General features: G+C 43.1%; 1 protein-coding gene across 1 annotated transcript in view; it reads right to left on the bottom strand.

Moving 5' to 3' along the window:
* LOC126191218 (WW domain-containing oxidoreductase) overlaps positions 1-20,613 on the bottom strand; it is a 128,107-nt gene that overhangs the window by 53,605 nt on the left and 53,889 nt on the right. The window contains exon 5 of the mRNA XM_049932020.1: positions 16,356-16,535. Coding sequence (XP_049787977.1) covers positions 16,356-16,535 — 180 coding nt within the window. The remainder of the gene's footprint in view (positions 1-16,355; positions 16,536-20,613) is intronic.

Here is a 20,613-nt window from a genome sequence, read left to right as displayed (position 1 = left end):
TTGTAAAAATCAGAACCAACTGACACTAACCACTTCCTTACAGCTTTGACAACAGCATCTGATTCTTGAAAACAGTCACCACCTAGTCTAGCTTTCCAAGGCCCAAACAGATGGAAGTCTGAAAGCCCTAAATCGGGACTGTACGGTAGATGTGGTAAGATAGTCCTGCCAAATTTTGCAATGAGTTGCATGGTCAGAAGACTGGTGCGGGCCCCAGCTTATTGTGTTGCAGGTGAAAGTTAGTCTCTTTCTCTCGCCTTACCCTGGAAATTCAGACTTTCAGCTCAGTCAGTGTTGTCTTGTAGCATGCTTAATTAACAGTTCTCCAGGCTCCAGGACATCCGAAACAACCACACCCTGGCTATCCAGAAGACTGTGCACATCGTTTTGCCTGCAGACAACAGTGTCTTGAATTTCTTCTTTGATGGAGAATTCACATGTTGCAATTCCATGGTCTGTCTTTTGGAGTCCAGCTCGTAGTCGTGACACCATGTCACATCTCCGGAGAGGATGCTATTCAGAAGATTGTCACCTTCAGCTTCATATTGTTCCACTATGTCCTGACAAATTTCCATTCGATGAGTTTTTTGCTCTTCTGTAAGCAATCACAGGACCCATCTCGCTCAGACTTTGCAATAACCAAGATGTTTCAACATTGTTTCCAAAGCATTACAGCCAATATTCAGCTTTGCACACAATTCTCTGGTCATTATCCACTGATCGGCACAGATGAATTGATCAAGATGAAATTCATTGCAAGGGATGAAAACTGTGCAGGTTCAACTGGACCACAGCTAGTCATGCACATCCTATTCACCACCTTGAAAATGCTGTACCTATTGCCTCACATTGGTCATGTCTATTGTATCATCTCCACACACCTTTAACAAGTGTTGATCAATTTCGATTGGCACAATTCTTCAAAAGTGCGGAATTAAATCACACATCGCTGGTTTATACATGCATCCATATCAGACTCCATTTTGGAATACTTCTCTGCTGATGCCAACTACTGCAAAACAATGGAACCAGCTACAAATGAAAGGAATGGCTACACCAACGATGTGTAACGCAGACATCCTGAGTCACACACACACACACACACACACACACACACACACACACACACACACACACACACACACACACACACACACAAAAAAAAAAAGGGGAGGCATTACCTTCAGAACGACCTTCATATTATATGGTCCTTGAATACTAAAACTGAAAAATGTGCCTTGCTTTAAAACTATTTAGCTACTCTTGTTTTCAATTCACTCACAGACGCTGAAAAGGCTCTTCTAAATAGTCTGTTAAAGAAGGCAGGGTCAACTACTGTGAACTTTTGCCAACTTAACATGTAACACATCAATCATATGTGTATTCCGCGTGTTGTGGTGTTGTACTTTTAGATTAGATTAGATTAGTTTTTTGTTCCATAGATCCGTGCTGAGGAGATCCTCATGGATGTGGAACATGTCAATATTTTTTTTTTCTTTCTTTTTTTCTTTTTTCTTTTTTCTTTTTTTTTTTTAAGCTGAAATAACAATACTAATAGAGTGAATATATACAATGCAGCTATATAGCTGGATAGAGTGATTGCAGAGGAGCAGTTCGGATTTAGAAGAGGAAAAGGAACAAGAGATGCTGTTGGTCTGCTAAGAACTATAGGGGAAACATGTATGGAAAAGGGTAGAGAAGTCTTTGCTGTTTTTATAGATTTAGAAAAGGCTTTTGACAGAGTTCAGTGGAACAAGCTGATGGATATCTTGAAAAGGAAAGGAGTAGATTGGAAAGAGAGACGACTGATACAGAATCTATATTTACACCAGAAAGTAAGGATAAGGGTTGGAAATGAAATGTCAGAAGGAAGCAGCATCGGACGAGGTGTTAGTCAAGGTTGTTGCCTTTCACCACTGTTGTTTAACATATACCTTGAAGAGATTCTTATGAAAAGCTTAGATTGGAAAAGAGAAATATGTATTGGTGGAAAGAGAATAGAATGTGTAAGATTTGCTGATGACATGGTATTAGTAGCAGAAAGTGAGCGGACAGTGAATAACATGCTCAAAGATCTGAATGAAGCTTGTGTGGAATATGGGATGCAAATAAACACAGCAAAAACCAAGAGTATGGTCACCAGTACAAGACGCAGACTGTCCAATATTAAAATTGGACAATCTACCATTAGCCAAGTAAGTGAATTTAAATATCTCGGAAGCACAACAACTGAAGACTTGAGATGTCACCAGGAGGTGAAAACTCGAATTGCCACAGTGAGGGAGGCATTCAACAGAAAGAAGAGACTCTTATGTGGCAAATTAGATAAAGGACTAAGCAAAAGGCTAGGCAAATGTTTTGTCTGGAGTGTGGCACTATATGAGGCAGAAACATGGACACTGAGACGAGAGGATGAAAAAAGGTTAGAAGCATTTGAGACGTGGATGTGGAGGAGAATGGAGAGAATAAGCTGGATGGAAAGATTGAGTAATGAAAGAGTATTGGAAAGGGTAGGTGAAAGAAGATGTCTGCTGAAGGTTGTAAGAGAAAGGAAAAAGAACTGGTTAGGACATTCATTGAGAAGAGAGTGCTTGCTTGTAGATGCTTTGGAAGGATCGGTTTGTGGGAGAAGACTGAGAGGAAGAAGGAGATACAAGATGATAGATGACATAAAGGGAAGAGGAAATTATGCAGACCTGAAGAGGATGGCAGAAGACCGGACAGCTGGGAGAACTACTATGTGAAAACCTGCCTTTAGACAGAACACTGATGATGACCATTTGTTTCTATTTAAAAAATGGAGTAGAAGGAGTTGGCCACTAGTAAGTCTTTCAGACTCCTTTTAAACTGATCTTTATTTGTAACTACATTTTTTATGTTTGCTGGCAAATTATTGAAAATGAGTGTTCCTGAGTAGTGGACCCCTTTTTGAACTAAAGTGCTTTTAAGTCCTTGTGCATATCATTTTTGTTCCTGGTATTGTATGTATGAACTGAGCTGTTTGTTGGAAAAAGAGATATATTATTTAGGACAAATTTCATTAAGGGGTAAATATACTGAGAGGCAGTAGTTAGTATACCCAGTTCTTTGAAGAGGTTTCTAGAGGACGTCTGTGAATTTACTCCACAAATAATACGTATTACACGCTTTTGGACTCTGAAAACTTTTGTTTGACTTGGAGAGTTACCCCAAAACATTATACCATATGACATTATGGAATGAAAGTAGGCAAAGTATGCAAGCTTTTTTATTTTTATGTCACCTATGTCTGCTAACACTCGAATTGCAAACACAGATTTGTTAAGGCGTTTCTGCAGTTCTGTGGTGTGCTCCTCCCAACTGAATTTATTATCAAGTTATAATCCCAGGAATTTAAGACTGTCAACCTCTTCTACCTGCTCTTCTTCATACTTTATGCATATGCTGGGTGGAAACCTCTTACAGGTTCTGAATTGCATATAGTGAGTCTTTTCGAAGTTTAATGTCAGTGAGTCGCCTTTAAACCATTTATCCATGAAAATATCATTAGCAGATCTTTCTAGAACTACACTTGACATACTATTTACTGCAATACTTGTGTCATCTGCAAACAAAACGGACTCTGCTTCTGGCAGTGTAACTGATGAGAGATCATTAATGTACACAAGAAAAAACAATGGCCCGAAGATGGATCCTTGTGGGACACCACATGTGATTTCTTCCCATTCTGATGATGACTTAATAAACTAGTCCCTTGCACTGACACCCTTTGTTTCCTGTTAGCGAGGTATTACTTAAAGCAGCACTGCCTGTGACACAATAGAATTCTAATTTATTTAAAAGGATGTTGTGGTTCACACAATCGAATGCCTTTGACAAAATCACAGAAAATACCTGCTGCTTGTAACTTGTTATTTAATGAATTAAGTACATTTTCACTGCAAGTGTAAATAGCCTTTTCGATATCAGAACCCTTCAGAAATCCAAACTGTGTTCTTGATAATACGTTATTTGTGGTCAGATGGTTGAGAAGCTGCCTGTACATTTTCTAAAATTTTTGACAATGCTGGCAAAAGTAAAATTGGTCTGTAGTTTGATGGTATCTCTTTATCCCCTTTCTTGAACAGAGGCTTAACATCTGCATATTTCAGCCAGTCAGCAAATGTCCCAGTTATAATTGACTGGTTACACAAGTAACTTAGAATTGTACTAAACTCACAAGAACATGCCTTAATTAACTTTGTTGATATTTCATCGTAACCATTAGAATGCTTTGTTTTCAAAGATTTTATCATGGAAGTTATTTCTTTTGGTGAAGTGAGTGACATATTTGTAGTAACCACAACCAACAGCGGGAACGCCTTGGGCTGCTGATCAGAGCCGCCAGGCGGGGAAGCCGCCGGCGGTGGAGCACGCACCACCGGGTAAACACAGGACGAGTCGGACGACAGACCAACGACAACCGACCATGACCGACACAACAAGGAAGAGATAAACAACGGAGGCTTGTGGAAACCACAACGTCAAACACAAAACGTAAATCCACTCGGAACCAGATCCAGGCAAATGTCAACGACGAGCAATGACCAGAATGCAGTACCGCCGAGATAGAAACGAAATCCAGAGCGAGTACCAGACTGGCTGGACTAGGGCAGAGCGGGTCCCTATATACGAAACCAGAGGGAGCGGCTATTGGCTGCTGTCTGCACGTGGCTTAGGGGTGGCGCCCTCGCTGCACGAGAGCCGCTGAGCGGAATAGTCGCCGCGGAGGCTGACCACGTCCATTTGTTCTGTCACGTGTTTGACTTCCGCGGTGGAAGGTACTAGAATATTCATGTACCTGAAGCTATTTGTAAAGGCTAGTTTCAGATATTCAAGGGCATTCTTTACTGATCCTGACAATCCCATTCTTTCAGTAATGGATATAAAGTACTTGTTAAATAGATTTGCCACACTATGACAATCGGTTACTAATGTGTCATCTACCCTTAGTGCTATTTGCTCCTATTTCTTTCTGGTTCTACCAGTCTCCTCTTTCACTATATCCCATATTGTTTTTATTTTGTTCCCTGACATTGATATCTTCTTCTTGTAGTGCATTTGTTTGGATGTCTGAATTACTTATTTTTAATATTTTACAGTATTCCTTGTATTTAGCTAAATAATCAGCATTGGAGCTATTCTTGGTCAACAGATACATTTTCCTTTTTGTCTTACAGGAAATGTCTATAAGGAGTACTTCCGGAGCACTTCATCAACATTATAAGAAACTGTGTCAGAAACTGTATGCACACCTGCTCTCCATAACACTGTCACATGTGGTAACCATTACCTCATTTGCTTAACCTGCTACCTACAAATAGAGAAAAAAAACTGCCATATTTTATGAAAGGTCATCAATATCAGGAAATGAATCTTTTTAAGCAAATTGGAATATTACAGTGTAACAGGAAATGCTGCAAAAATGGTTCATATCCTATATCTCTGACAGAAAACAAAAGAGTGTCAATAGGAAAGATATGTGTATTAAGCTATCAGGCATCACCCAGCTGGAAACCAATAACATGTGGTGTCCCCAAAGGTTCCATTTTAGGACACTGTTGTGACAGTGCCACGAGATTTAAAAGTGCCGCTACGTCAGTACGCAAACACGGCGATAGAGGCGCTCCGCAGCTCGGCTGAGCGCGGGAGTGCCACCTAGCTATGAATGGCGCCGGCCGCATGTCACGGCACGGCAGTTGAGTGACAGATACGGAGTTGGTAGTATGAAACTCACTATTGTTTCTATGTTTGTATATCCACGCAAATTATTAGTGAATTAAAGGTTATAACACTTTTTGGCGACGAGGTCGGATATTTTTTTCCCTGCGTTGGGGAATTGTGCATTCGTGTCTGGGCAGACATGGAACAGCTTCTGCAAGCGCTCATTGAACAACAAACACAGCTGACGTCTTCTATTCAGGCGTTGCCGACGTCGCTTACTCATCGTCTGTCTTCCGCTTCTCTGCCTCCGTTCCCTCCTTACGATGAGGCCGCTGAAGACTGGGAGGATTATGAGAAGCGTTTGCGGCAACACTTCTTGGCTTAAGGCGTTGTCGACGCTTCTATGTGTAAGTCGTTATTTCTATCTTGGATTTCCCCACGGATCTATCAGCTGCTATCTCAGTTAGCCCCTCTGCGGGAACCCGTCTCTCTATCCTTCCAAGAAATGTGTGACTTATTGTCTAACTATTACCAAAAAAACACCCACGTCATTGCCGCCCGCGTGGCGTTTTACCGGTGTCGTAAACAGCCCCACCCATCTTACTGGGCTTGGGCGGCAGAACTACACGGTCTGAGTAGGAAATGTCAGTTTGTCACGGACACTCATCATGAGTCTTATGCTGATTCAATGGTTAGGGATGCTATTCTACGGCTTGCTCCTGATAAAGAAGTTCGGAAACGTGCCCTACAACTGCCAAACCCGTCGTTGTCAGAAGTTCTAAGCATCGCTCAATCCTTTGAAGTGTCTCACGCTGCTGGCGCGCAAATAGACGTGTGGTGTGATGTAGGCGCTGTACAGTCAACTTTCGACACGGACAATTTGCCTGTTTCCCAGGAGAACGAAGATGTGGCGGCGGTTCACTCGCGTAAACAACGTCGCGTTGGGCCGCAACGCTCGCAGCGAAAACAGCAACCACAGAAACAGGTTCGTTCCGCCCTTCCTTCTTGTCCACGTTGTTTCGTACAGCATGACAGGGCCACGTGTCCAAAACGTTGGGCCACGTGTAATTCATGTAGGAAAAAAGGCCACATTGCTTCTGTGTGTCAGTCCCCTAAAGTTCCTGTCGACGAGGACGAGGCATCGGACATGGATGTTAACTGTGTGCTTTCTCAAACAAATAAGTTGTTTGTTACTGTTCGTGTTCTGGATAAAGACATTCGCATGCAAGTGGACACTGGCTCTGCAGTAACTCTCATTAATTCTCGCACGTGAGTTGGGCTTCCCTCCCTTGTCTCCAGTTATGCGAAATTTAACTTATAATAAGCAGAAAATCCCTATCGTTGGCCAGTTTGATGCTTCCACTGCCTACAAGTCTGTTGTTAGGCCCCTCACGTTTTATGTGGTGGATCATGCGGGCACTGAAAATCTGTTCGGTTATGATGCTTTCCAGTTGTTTGGGTTCTCCATTGATGATGATGTGCACCTCATATCCGAGGATATTCCGTATCAACAGCTGGATGGATTGTGTTCTGAATTCTCGTCCGTGTTCTCTGCTGGTCTGGGTCGTGCCAAGGATTTTGAAGCCCACATTACTCTTAAACCTACAGCTCGCCCTAAGTTTTTCCGGGCACGCCCTATCCCGATGGCGTTGCGTGCACCTGTCAAGGCTGAGATAGACAGGTTAACAGCTTCAGGGATTCTCCTTCCTGTTACCTCCAGTGAATGGGCATCGCCAATCGTGGTGGTTTCTAAACCAAATGGGAGTCTGCGATTGTGTGGCGATTTTAAAGCCACTGTCAACGCTCAGAGCCTCTTGACACTTATCCTCTTCCCCTCCTGAGGAGTTATTTACCAAGCTCGCTGGGGGCCAGTTCTTTTCCAAACTTGACTTATCGGAGGCGTACCATCAGTTGCCGTTGGATGAATCCTTCCAAGGAATTTCTCGTCATCAACACTCCTTGTGGGTTGTATCAATACCAGTGGTTACCTTTTGGTGTCGCTAGCGCGCCGGCCATTTTTCAGCGGTTTTTGGAACAGCTCACGGCTTCCGTTCCTGGCTGCATCAACTACCTGGATGACATTGTTGTCACGGGGGCCTCCACTGAGGAGCACCTTTGCAATTTGCGTTCCTTATTTCGAGTTTTGTATTCAGCTGGGTTGAAGTACAATCTGGACAAGTCACAGTTCTTCCAACCCTCCATTGTGTATCTTGGTTTCCACTTGTCCCGTGAAGGTATACGTCCTCTACGTCAGCACGTTGCGGCCATTACCGTTCTCCCCCGGCCGTCTACGGTCAAAGAACTACAGGCGTTTCTAGGCAAGATTGCTTATTATCACAAATTCATTCCATCCGTGGCGGCGGTGGCTCATCCTCCGCATCAGCTGTTACGCAAAAATGTTCCTTTCTGTTGGTCCGACGAGTGTGAGCAGGCTTTTGTCCGCCTGAAGGCTCATTTGCAGTCGGCGCCTTGCCTTGCCACATTCCGTCTGGGTCAGCACTTGGTTCTGGCGACTGACGCGTCACAGTATGGCCTAGGGGCTGTTCTCGCCCATCGGTATGAGGATGGGTCGGAACGACCCATCGCCTACGCTTCCAAGACCCTCAACGATGCCCAACGGCGTTACTCTCAAATCGAAAAGGAGGCGCTCGCTATCATTTATGCTCTAAAAAAGTTCAGCATTTTTTTGTATGGTTCTAAGTTTCACCTCATCACCGACCACAAGCCGCTGGTCTCTCTGTTCAGCCCCTCGGCGTCGCTTCCAGATAAGGCAGCTCACCGCCTGCAACGTTGGGCCTTATACCTGTCTCGTTTTCACTATGAGATTCACCATCGCCCCACGGCCCAGCACGCCAACGCTGACGCGTTGTCGCGTTTGCCGATGGGCCCCGACCCGGTTTTCGATCGAGATGAACTACTCTGCTTCCATATTGATGAGGAAGAACGTCGTGCGGTCGAGGGTTTTCCGCTTACAGGTTCGCAGGTCGTGTCGGCTACTGCACGGGACCCGGTCCTGCGTCAGGTGATCGGTTTTGTTCAACGGGGTTGGCCGGACAGGACCAAGGACCGGGCATCGGATCCCCTTCGCAACTACCATGCCTTGCGCCTTCGTCTGTCTGTTCGTGATGGTGTTGTTCTTCTGGCCATGGATGGCGCATCTCCACGGGTCGTGGTGCCAGCTTCTCTTTGCAAAGATGTTCTCAAACTATTGCATGAAGGCCATTGGGGGATTTCTCGGACTAAGTCCCTGGCCCGCAGGCATGTTTATTGGCCCGGTATCGATTCGGACATATTCCACATGGTCGCTGCGTGTGGTCAGTGTGCTCAACAACTGGCTGCGCCCCGTACAATGCCCTCTCCCTGGCCTGATCCGGCGCAGCCATGGGAACGGGTGCACGCTGACTTTGCCGGCCCCTTCCTCGGCACTTATTGGCTACTGTTGATTGACGCCTTCTCGAAGTTTCCGTTTGTGGTTCGATGTCCGTCGCCCACCACTGCGGCGACGACGCTGGCTTTGTCCAAGATCTTTACGCTAGAAGGTCTTCCATCCATGATTGTCACGGACAACGGCCCTCAGTTCTCTTCGCAGGCCTTCCGTGATTTTTGTACTGGACAAGGGATTCATCATGTTACAGCGCCGCCCTTCCATTCCCAATCGAATGGGGAGGTCGAGCGCCTTGTCTGCACTTTCAAAAGCCAGATGAAAAAATTCCTTACTGATTTTTCTACCGATGACGCTCTGCTGCAATTTCTGAGTTCTTATCGCTTCACGCCTCTGGGTGATCGCAGCCCTGCTGAACTCTTGCATGGCTGCCAACCGCGCGCTCTACTGCACCTGCTTCATCCTGTCAGGCCTAGTACTATGTCCCCTAGAGCGGGAAAATACTCGGTGGGCACTGACGTGTGGGCACGAGGGTATGGATCTCGCCCTAAATGGATTCCGGGGGTGGTCAAGGCTCTTCGCGGCCGCCGGCTTTGTGAAATACATACGGACGACGGCATGGTTGTTCGCCATTACGACCAGATGCGCCCACGAGTGGTGGACAAGCTTCCGTCCTGGACATTTTCGACCATATTCTCGTGTTTCTCCGCGGGATCTTCTCGGGGTCTCCCAAGAGGCCATGGATGACTCCGCACTGTCCGTGTCTCCAAGGAAGTGAGTGTCCTTTTTTTTTTCAAGGGGGGAAAAGTGTCGTGACAGTGCCACGAGATTTAAAAGTGCCGCTACATCAGTACGCAAACATGGCGATAGTGGCGCTCCGCAGCTTGGCTGAGCGTGGGAGCGCCACCTAGCTATGAACGGCACCGGCCGCATGTCACGGCACGGCAGTTGAGTGACAGATACGGAGTTGGTAGTATGAAACTCACTATTGTTTCTATGTTTGTATATCCACGCAAATTATTAGTGAATTAAAGGTTATAACAGACACTTACTTTTTCTTGTGTATATCAATGACCTTTCATCAGTAACATTACCAGATGCTAAGTTTGCATTATTTGCAGATGATACAAACATTCCAATAAACAGTAAATCAAGTATCACCTTAGAAAGGTCAGCTAATGAAATTTTCATGGACATTAATAAATGGTCCCTAGCCAATTCTCTGACATTAAACTTTGAAAAACATACTACATGCAGTTCAGAACCTGTAAAAGATTTCCTGACAGTATATGCCTAAAATATGACAACAAGCATATAGAAGAAGCTGACAATGTTAAATTTTTGGGATTACAGCTTGATAGTAGATTTAACTGGGAGGAGCATACCACAGAACTGCTGAAGCACTTAAACGAATCTCTGTTTTCTATGCAAATGTTGTCAGAGGTAGGTTATATAAAAATAAGAATGTTTTCTATGCGAATGTTGTCAGACATAGGTTATATAAAAATAAGAAAACTATCATAGTATGCTTACTTTCATTCCATACCGCCAGACGGGATTATTTTCTGGGGTAACTAATCAAGCCAAACTAAAATTGTCTGAACCCAATACAAATTATTTCTGGTGTGAACTCAAGAACATCCTCAGAGGGCTGTTTCAGGAATTGGAGTTATTAACTACTGATTCCCAACATATTTATTCCTTACTGAAATTTGCCATTAAAAATATATCTTTTTCTTCAAACAGTTCAGTTCATGGAATAAATACTAGAAATAAGAATAACTTTCACAAAGATTTAAAGTAACTTATTTGGTTCAGAAAGATGTTGACTATTCAGCAATACACATTATCAATAACATGTTAGCAGCCATACAAAGTTTAACTAATAATCAAGTTCAGTTTGAGAATAGTCAGACCTGACTGTTGTGTGCATGTTGTTAACAATATTCAGGGTTGCAACAAGTTTCCCCAAGTGAAATTCCCTGATATTTCCCTGATTTCCTGACAATTTTTAGCATTCTACCCTGACAAATTTTGAGATCTCAAGGGTAAGTAAGAGAGAGAGAGAGAGAGAGAGAGAGAGAGAGAGAGAGAGAGAGAGAGAGGAGTAGGGACTTCTGTATTTCTAAACATGTGAGCAAAAATCTTAAGTACTAACATCAACATCTTTTGTAATGAACTGTTTCTAGATAGAGAAAGCAAGCCAAAAGGTATATATGTTTTGTTAAGACCACTGATGTTATTTTATTTCAATAAAGCAAAACATATTTGATGACAAAGACACACATTTTGTTGGAGTCGGAAGACAGATTTAAAATACTTTCATTGCTTTCAGAAATAACCTCAGAAACAAGTAGGCACCTCAAAAGAAATGTATAAGATGGGGAAGAGTTGTGTAAACAAACACTATAGGTGACCACCAATAAAATGTAGGTTGTACTATGTATGAGGGTTGTCCATAAAATAAGGTTCCCATGGCGCTACATTCCCGAAAAGCACTGTTACGGTGGATCCCACGATTCTTTAGTGTACCTTGGTTCCCCCACTCCAAATTCCCTCCCTAGCAAGTTGCGTGTGGAGCTCAGTCTTGGCTTGGAAGCCAAGCTATCGACAGGGGATCTCAAGTTGATTCCGTATTTCTAGATTTCCGGAAAGCTTTTGACACCATTCCTCGCAAGCGACTTCTAATCAAGCTGCGGGCCTACGGGGTATCGTCTCAGTTGTGCGAATGGATTCGTGATTTCCTGTCAGGAAGGTTGCAGTTCGTAGTAATAGACGACAAATCATCGAGTAAAACTGAAGTGATATCAGGTGGTCCCCAGGGAAGCGTCCTGGGACCTCTCCTGTTCCTGATCTATATAAATGACCTGGGTGACAATCTGAGCAGTTCTCTTAGGTTGTTCGCAGATGATGCTGTAATTTACCATCTATTAAGGTCATCCGAAGACCAGTATCAGTTGCAAAGCGATTTAGAAAAGATTGCTGTATGGTGTGGTAGGTGGCAGTTGACGCTAAGTAATGAAAAGTGTGAGGTGATCCACATGAGTTCCAAAAGAAATCCATTGGAATTCGATTACTCCATAAATAGTATAATTCTCAAGGCTGTCAATTCAACTAAGTACCTGGGTGTTAAAATTACGAACAACTTCAGTTGGAAAGACCACGCAGATAATATTGTGGGGAAGGCGAGCCAAAGGTTGCATTTCATTGGCAGGACACTTAGAAGATGCAACAAGTCCACTAAAGAGACAGCTTGCACTACACTCGTCTGTCCTCTGTTAGAATATTGCTGCGCGGTGTAGGATCCTTACCAGGTGGGATTGACGGAGGACATCGAAAGGGTGCAAAAAGGGCAGCTTGTTTTGTATTATCACATAATAGGGGAGAGAGTGTGGCAGATATGATACGCGAGTTGGGATGGAAGTCATTAAAGCAAAGACGTTTTTTGTCGCAGCGAGATCTATTTACGAAATTTCAGTCACCAACTTTCTCTTCCGAAAGCGAAAATATTTTGTTGAGCCCAACCTACATAGGTAGGAATGATCATCAAAATAAAATAAGAGAAATCAGAGCTTGAACAGAAAGGTTTAGGTGTTCGTTTATCCTGTGCGCTGTTCGGGAGTGGAATGGTAGAGAGATAGTATGATTGTGGTTCGATGAACCCTCTGCCAAGCACTTAAATGTGAATTGCAGAGTAATCATGTAGATGTAGATGTAGATCTCCCCCTCGCTTCGCCCGCCAGGTGTGAGCTGCGCCCGGTGATCCATTTCCTGTCTGCCAAAAAACACTGCGCCGGCAAAAATCCATTCCCAGCTATGCGAAATCTATGGAGACAAGTGTATGAGCGTACAACACATGTGCAAATGGTGCAGAGAGTTCAAGAACGGGCATACTGGTGTCCATGGTGAGGAACGTTCCGGATGACCATCTGTTTCTGACGAAATAATCACAAAAGTGGAGGCAGCGGTGCTCTCAGATCGAAGAGTGATGGTTTGTGAGCTCTCCGAAATGATCCCTGATGTCAGCAAAACCTCTAGTGACAAGATTTTGATGGAGCATCTAGAGTATGCTAAGGTTCGCACGAGGTGGGTACCAAGAATGTTGACCAAAGGCCAAACAGCAATGTGTTGAAGTGGCCCAAGAACTACTTCAAGATCACGGAACTCATGGCGGGGATACCCAGACTCCATTGTCACTGGAGATGAAACTTGGGTGCACTACCGCAAACCTGAAACCAAAGAACAGTCCAAACAATGGAAGCAGCCATAGTCGCCGAGATTGGGAAAATTCAAACAAATGTAAAGTGTCGGCAAAGTGATGGCAACAGTGTTTTGGGAGAGGAAGGGGGTATTGTGCAAGTTCTTGCCCAGCAGTACAACAATCAATGCTGCCGGGTACTTCGAGACACTATAAAAATTGCGCCATGCAATTCAAAACAAGAGGAGGGGTATGCTGTCCAAGGGGGTGCGTTTGCATCAGGATAACACTTGACTGCACACCGCTAAAGCCACCAATGAGCTCATCGCAGAATTTGGATGGGGTATTGTCAAACACCTGCCCTACAGCCCGGACTTCGCCCCAAGTGACTACCATCTCTTCCCTGACATGAAGAAACACCTGTGTGGATCGCATTTCAGTGACAGAGAAGAGTTGGAAGAAGTGCTTCTAAGGTATCTACTCGGTGGCAGATTTTTTTGACTCGGGCATTCAAAAGCTCGTACACCGCATGCAAAAATGTATTGAGCACAGTGGTGACTATGTAGAAAAATAGGTTAAAGTCTGAACTTTCCAAAAATGTATGCATTCATGAAATAAACATGTTTTACACTGTGAAAAAAAAATTGGGAATCTTATTTTACAGACACCCCTTGTATGTTATTTTGGTTATTATCCACTGTGTTTTGTCTATTATTCTACAGGTATTGTGTGATTTTTCTTTCAAGAAATACACGACTACATAGCTTACAAACTGCCAGCAACTGCCACAATTTTCTTCTTCTTCTCGTCCATACTTTCTAATATATAAACCACTTTCGAAGTGCCAAAATTTACTAGAATAAATAAAATGTCTATAAAATGCCACACTGTACAATGTACTTGGGATGAGACAGTCTTAATTCCTGAAATCCATCGCCCATGGTCTCAGTCCTGCCGAGGAGCACCACAGTCCTGGGTTCATGGATAAGCCATGAAAATTTGCCACATTACGGCACAGATCAGTGAGACTAGATCCAACAGGCAGGGCCTGCACATTAGTGCGAAACTATGGGCTTCAGATTGGCAGGCCCGATCCATTAGAGATACCCACAGAAATGGCCTACAGTTTTGGCCCATCATGGAATTCCACTCGTGTGGCCAGCTATCGACGTGTCACAGACACCATGTTGATGCAGTGGGACCATGGTGATCACCAACACAACAGATATCTTGTACAAATACTCTGAGAATCAATACTAATGAGGATAGGTAGCAACTCACTGTAAAGATGATCGCTGAGCCACAAACAGGCACACAGAAAAGACAGTCACACTCTCAACTAAATTTTTGGCCATAGCATTTGTCAGAAAATGACATCACACACACATTCACAAAATCATTGTGATACAACTCATGCACACATGACCGTTGTCTCCAGCTGCTGCTTCAACAAGCTCTGAGAATCAGACCTACACAAACTATTCCTCACACCCGCACCCCTGCCCGTCATCGGCAGCTGCTAGGCTAGCAGCAAGGAGTGGTGGCAACACTGACTGCAGGGGGGGGGGGGGGGGGGGAAGTGGAGTAGCAATAAGAACGACAGAATATGGAAGCAGTGCACATACTCAGACGCGCCCAACTAGTGATGAAGGATGACATCTCAGTAAACAAACAATTTCATGCTACACAGAGAAATCGAGATTTTTTCAGCGTCCCCCCCCCCCCCCTGATACGTTTGAAATTCCCTGATATTCACTGATTTTCAGAACCTGCAGCAACCCTGATATCAAATAATGTGAATATTATCTACAATCTGACTTCTGTACAAGTTTTGTGCAGTAATGTAATCATTGTAAATAAGTGCCGTGAAACATTTTTTTAAATTTTATTCTTTTATTTGATGATGTGTAGCTACAATAGCCAAAGAATTATCATATGCACCAAAGTGTATTGAACATGTAATGACCAGTTTTATATCCTTTTGAATGTAAATATGCTTAAGATTTTCCTTGACTCATTCCTCATCACTAGAGGAATTTCTTTTGGTTTCTGTGGAAGGTACATTAACATACCTGTTATTATTTTGTAAATATTTATTGTGTATTCTTGTTTCACATCCCAAAGAATCTCCTCACTATGGATCAATTGGAACGAAAAGTCCGTCTAATCTACTTCAATCCAAAAATGGAATCCTACAGCACGCCTCACTACTGGAATCAAATTTGACCCTTATTTGTTGATGCCTGAGGACAACCTTCTGCTTCCTGCATTCTTGATAATAATGGAATAATTTATGAGTACTTCCCTAATTTCATTATGTACTGACTCATACAAAGTGTACCCTACCATTTAGACCTGTTAATGCCTTACACACAAAAGATTAAACTATCCTTCCTCTCAATGCTACTTTCCCGAATCCAAGTCTGACAACAAATTGCATGTTTTGTGATTGTGAACTTCTATTCACAGAAAATCTTCTCAAAAATCTTCAAAAACTTTAGTAATAAGACAATCATAATGTAATAGTCCCCATTATCTCTTTTTCTCTTTTAATGATAGGGTTTTTCTAACTAATATTTTAATATGTTTGGAAACTGACTGTACCTGAAAGACGCATTGTACAAATGGCTGGGTGCAGTAACTCATAGTCTACTTGATATTTCATTGTGCCTATGAAAGTAATTTCTCTTCAGTGATTTAATAATGGATTCACAATCTTTGTTGTTTCCTGCTATTTCTCATGATCTACACTGCATCTGCAGGCTGCTGTTTGGAACCTCATTTCCACATAAATGTCTCCCAACACTAGTATGAAATCTCTAGAGTATCTTAATCAATTAAATTTGCCTCTGAAGTAGCATGCCCAAGATAATGTGATCAGGTAAGAATTCTTGATTCTGTGAAACACTGAGTGTACTGCACTCAATGTACTGCAATCAACGTACGAGCAGCAGGAAGACAGAAGAACAGAGTAGAAGGATAGAGTTGAAATATATGATATGACTATGTGATTATGAAGAAGTAAGAAGGACATGACAAACAGGATTGGGACATATTACAAACCCCTCCAATGGATAATTTGCAGTAACTTACCTGTGGGATTCCGAAGACACAACAATAACTCTAGATGATGAATGCAGCGATGACAGAAGCAGCAGTGTGAGATAAAAGTGACTCAAGTGGTTTACTTGAAACAATGTTTCATATCCATCCCCCGTCAATGAGAATGGTAACCCAATAACCCCTGCGTTAAGAATGAGATAGTCCAATGACCTGCGAATACAGTAACAGTTTAGTATCAAGTAGTACATGCAATCATTTCATAACAATAGAAAAATACCAAAATCTGAAAACATAGGGCAATGGCAACACCAAGAATGGTCAAATATTTCTTTTTATACTGAAAACACATTACTATTTTAAAAAAATTTAATTAATTACTCAAAAGCCTTTCTTTCTTTACATTACCAAATAATAAACTGCAGATAAATTCTGTTTGTTAATGACATTATGAATAACTTGCTTATTTCTTTCAGTGTGTGGCAGTTATAACTCAATGGGTGGTATGAACTAAGACAGGAGATACATCCTGTGCTTAACAATGCCTGCCACCAGTGACACCCTTCTGCTATTTCTTATGATCTGAACTGCATCTGCAGGCTGCTGTTTGGAACCTCATTTCCAAACTATGTTGTCAACTTTACCCTTTGGCATTTGGCAACTCAGAAGCATACATCTTCAACAGCAGCACTCATCTGCAAATTCAGTTCATTGATCATTGAATATGGTCAGATTTGGAGATAAGTGATATGCTGTGTTAAAGCTGCGGATTCAGAAGAACCCCTGATAGTCAAGATCGCAAATGTAATTTTATCAGTTACTACTTTTGGCTTATCTACAAGCCATCTTTAGATCTGTAATATGCAAAATAATAGGCTAAGGCTCTCTCTTCCAATTTTGTCTTTTCACATACAACCCACATTACATTGTATATGCAGATCTGAGGCTACAAGCAACTTTTGAGTTCCTTGTGTATACCAACATCAGATGACTAACTGTCAGTCAATATCGACGTACTGTATTACTTTCATAACTTTTTTATGAGAAGGAAAGTCGCTACTCACCATATAGCGAAGATGCTGAGTCGCAGATAGGCACAACAAAAATATTTTTACACTTAAAGCTTTCGGCCAATGGCCTTTGTCAACAATAGAGAGACACACACACACACACACACACACACACACACACAAAACTGATACCACACTGCGAGCAGCAGAACCAGTGCATGATGGGAGCGGTGATTGGGTGGGGGGGAAGTAAGAGGTTGGGGCAGGGAGGGAGAGGGATAGTATGGTGGGGATGGTGGACAGTGAAGTGCCGCAGGTTGGGTGGCAGGCAGAGGAGAGGTGGGGAGGGGGGGGAGGTGACGTAGCGGAAAAGGAGAGAAAGAGAGATAAATAAATAAATAAAAAATAAATAAAAATAAAAAAATAAAAAGACTAGGTGTGGTGGTGGAATGACAGCTGTGTAGCGCTGGAATGGGAGCAGGGAAGGGGCTGGATGGGTGAGGACAGCGACTAACGATGTTTGAGGCCAGGATGGTTATGGGAACGTAAGATGTACTGCAGGGAAAATTCCCACCTGCACATTTCAGAAAAGCTGGTGTTGGTGGGAAGAATCCATATGGCACAGGCTGTGAAGCAGTCATTGAAATGTTCAGCAACAGGGTGGTCTACTTGTTTCTTGGTCACAGTTTGTCAGTGGCCATTCATGCGGACAGACAGCTTGTTGGTTGTCATGCCAACGTAGAATGCAGCACAGTGGTTGCAGCTTAGCTTTTAGACCACATGACTGGTTTCACTGGTAGCCCTGCTGACTGACATCCTGGACCAGTAAGTGCGACATACAGAGTGGAGCAAAATTGTGTCACGAAATTTTAGCTCTGGATAGCTGATGCCAGTAGGAACCAAAATTACTAATGTTTTGTAGGTCAACAACACACAATTTTTAAACTACAGAAACTTGGCGCCATCCGCTCCGATTGGCAGTGGGATTGCCCTGTTGCCAAATGCTCTGGACAATGCATGACCACGAATGATTTGCCTGCCGGAGATTGCGACGTATCCAAGCCTTCCGCTCTGGGAGCCAATCCGCCGGGATCCCTGACACATCCATTGTAGTTTCATGGTAAGACATACCAGGAACAAACCCGTCAACAGCTGTTAGCACACATACCAAAAGCCTTTTACAAATTATGTCAGCCTTTTGTAGCTAGGAAATTGTTTACTTAAAGCAGATGCTCGAACTGGCACACTCTGACCACCCTTGTGACTCAGTACCATCCAGGACTGCAGCAAATGAATTACATTCTCTGCCAGGGTTCCGGTTACCTCTCATCGTGCACTGAAATGGGAAATGTCCTGCCCACTATCCTTCCCAATCCTCTCACAGTGGTATTCCGCCATCCACGGAACCTACACAATGTACTCGTCCATCCTTACACAACTCCTGCTCCCAATCTCTTACCCTTGTAATAGACCTAGATGCAAGACTTGTCCCATACATCCTCCCACCATCACCTACTCCAGTCCGGTCAATAACATCACCTATCCCATCAAAGGCAGGGCTACCTGTGAAACCAGTCATGTGGTCTACAAGCTAAGCTGTAACCACTGTGCTGCATTCTCTGTGGGCATAACAACCAACACGCTGTCTGTCCTCAGGAATGGCCACCAACAAACTGGGCAGGAAACAGCTGGACCACCCAGATGCTGACCACACTGTCCAACATGACATTCTTCATTTCATATAGTTTTAAACATAGGAAACACACAGACAACTGGGTGCAAATAACTGTTTGGTACATTAACCTAGATTTTGATCATCTATGGATGTCTTCATCAGAATGAAATTTTAAGAAACCATAAAGTTACATTGCGAGAAGGTAGAGTTTCAAGCAAATATGTTTAAGTCAAAAATTTAAACTAAACATGTTCCAGCCTTTGCCATGTATTTCAATGACTGCTTCGTTGTCTGTGCCATCTGGATCCTTCCCAACAACACCAACTTTTCTGAACTGCACAGGTGAGAAATCTCCCTACAATATATCCTATGTTCCTGTAACCTGCCTGGCCTCAACCTTTGTTAGTCATTGTCCTTTACCCAGCAATCCCCTTCCCTGTTCCTATTCAAGCAACACATCCCTTTATTCCAACAACAAACCCATGGTCTTTTTACTTCTCTCCTTTTCCACCCTCCCCCTCCCCTGCCTTCCATCTAACCTTCTGACTGCCCTAGCTGCTCTACCCTCTCCCAATCTTGTCCCTGTATGCTCCCACAAGCAGCACTTTACTGTCCTCCACCCCAACCTTGAATTCCTCCCTCTCTCCACCTAAGCCTTCCCTTCTTACCCCCAACACTCAGTTTGCATCTCCAATCATGTGCTGCTGCTCACTGTCCGACCTTGGCAACCAGAGATTGTGGCCGTGTGTTGTGTGTGTGTGTGTGTGTGTGTGTGTGTGTGTGTGTGTGTGTGTGTGTGCGTGCGTGTGCGCGCGCGCGCGCGCGCGTTTTGTCTAATTCTGATGGAGGCCTATTTGGACAAAAGCTTTGCTTACCTTTCTGCGGCTCAGCATCTCTACTATACGGTGACAGCAATTATCCTTTTCTAGTTTTCTAATTAATATTGTCATTTTTGTAAGTTATTAATAAACAGAAACTGGATTTTCTGGAGATTTGTAACCATGTGTGTGTGCACATGAGCATGTGTTTTTGGTTTTGTGTTTCATGCAATGCTGAAAATTTTGGTAGTTTAAGTATAAAGTACAAACTACACAATTTGAGAGTATATTTGAAGGACACTTTGAAACACTGCATACATTTAATGAAAGATAAAATTCTTATTGTTGATGTTCTACCTTCTGTGATGACTGCACATTCTTTAATCTGTGAGATCAGTTGGTAGCAAACAGCTACATAAGAACAGTCAGTGAAAACTTCCAAACCTAACTGCTTGATGAGATAAGTATTGTAACAGCAATGATCGATACGCTTTGAGCAATGTAGAGCTATAGAAAACACAATTTACTTTGCGCACAAATTCACTTTTTTAAGCAGCTACTATACTAATACAATGAAACAAATAAATATGCTGTGGTTTTTTTCCTTGGAGGCTATCATAAACTGCTACTGTGGAATACAGTTCGAGAGATTGCTTTTCTGTAGCAGTGTGCTTTTCACAAATACAAATCTTCCTATTAGATGCAGAGATTGAGAGCATTAGAAAAAACTGTTACCACAATATTCACCCTTACTGCAAATACATGGAATGGAATTTCGAGGATGTTGT

The sequence above is a fragment of the Schistocerca cancellata genome, chromosome 6 (genome assembly GCF_023864275.1).
Source record: "Schistocerca cancellata isolate TAMUIC-IGC-003103 chromosome 6, iqSchCanc2.1, whole genome shotgun sequence".
Taxonomy (NCBI): Eukaryota; Metazoa; Arthropoda; class Insecta; order Orthoptera; family Acrididae; genus Schistocerca; species Schistocerca cancellata.
The sequence above is the reverse complement of the archived record's forward strand: the minus strand, read 5'-3'. Positions and strand labels throughout refer to the sequence as shown.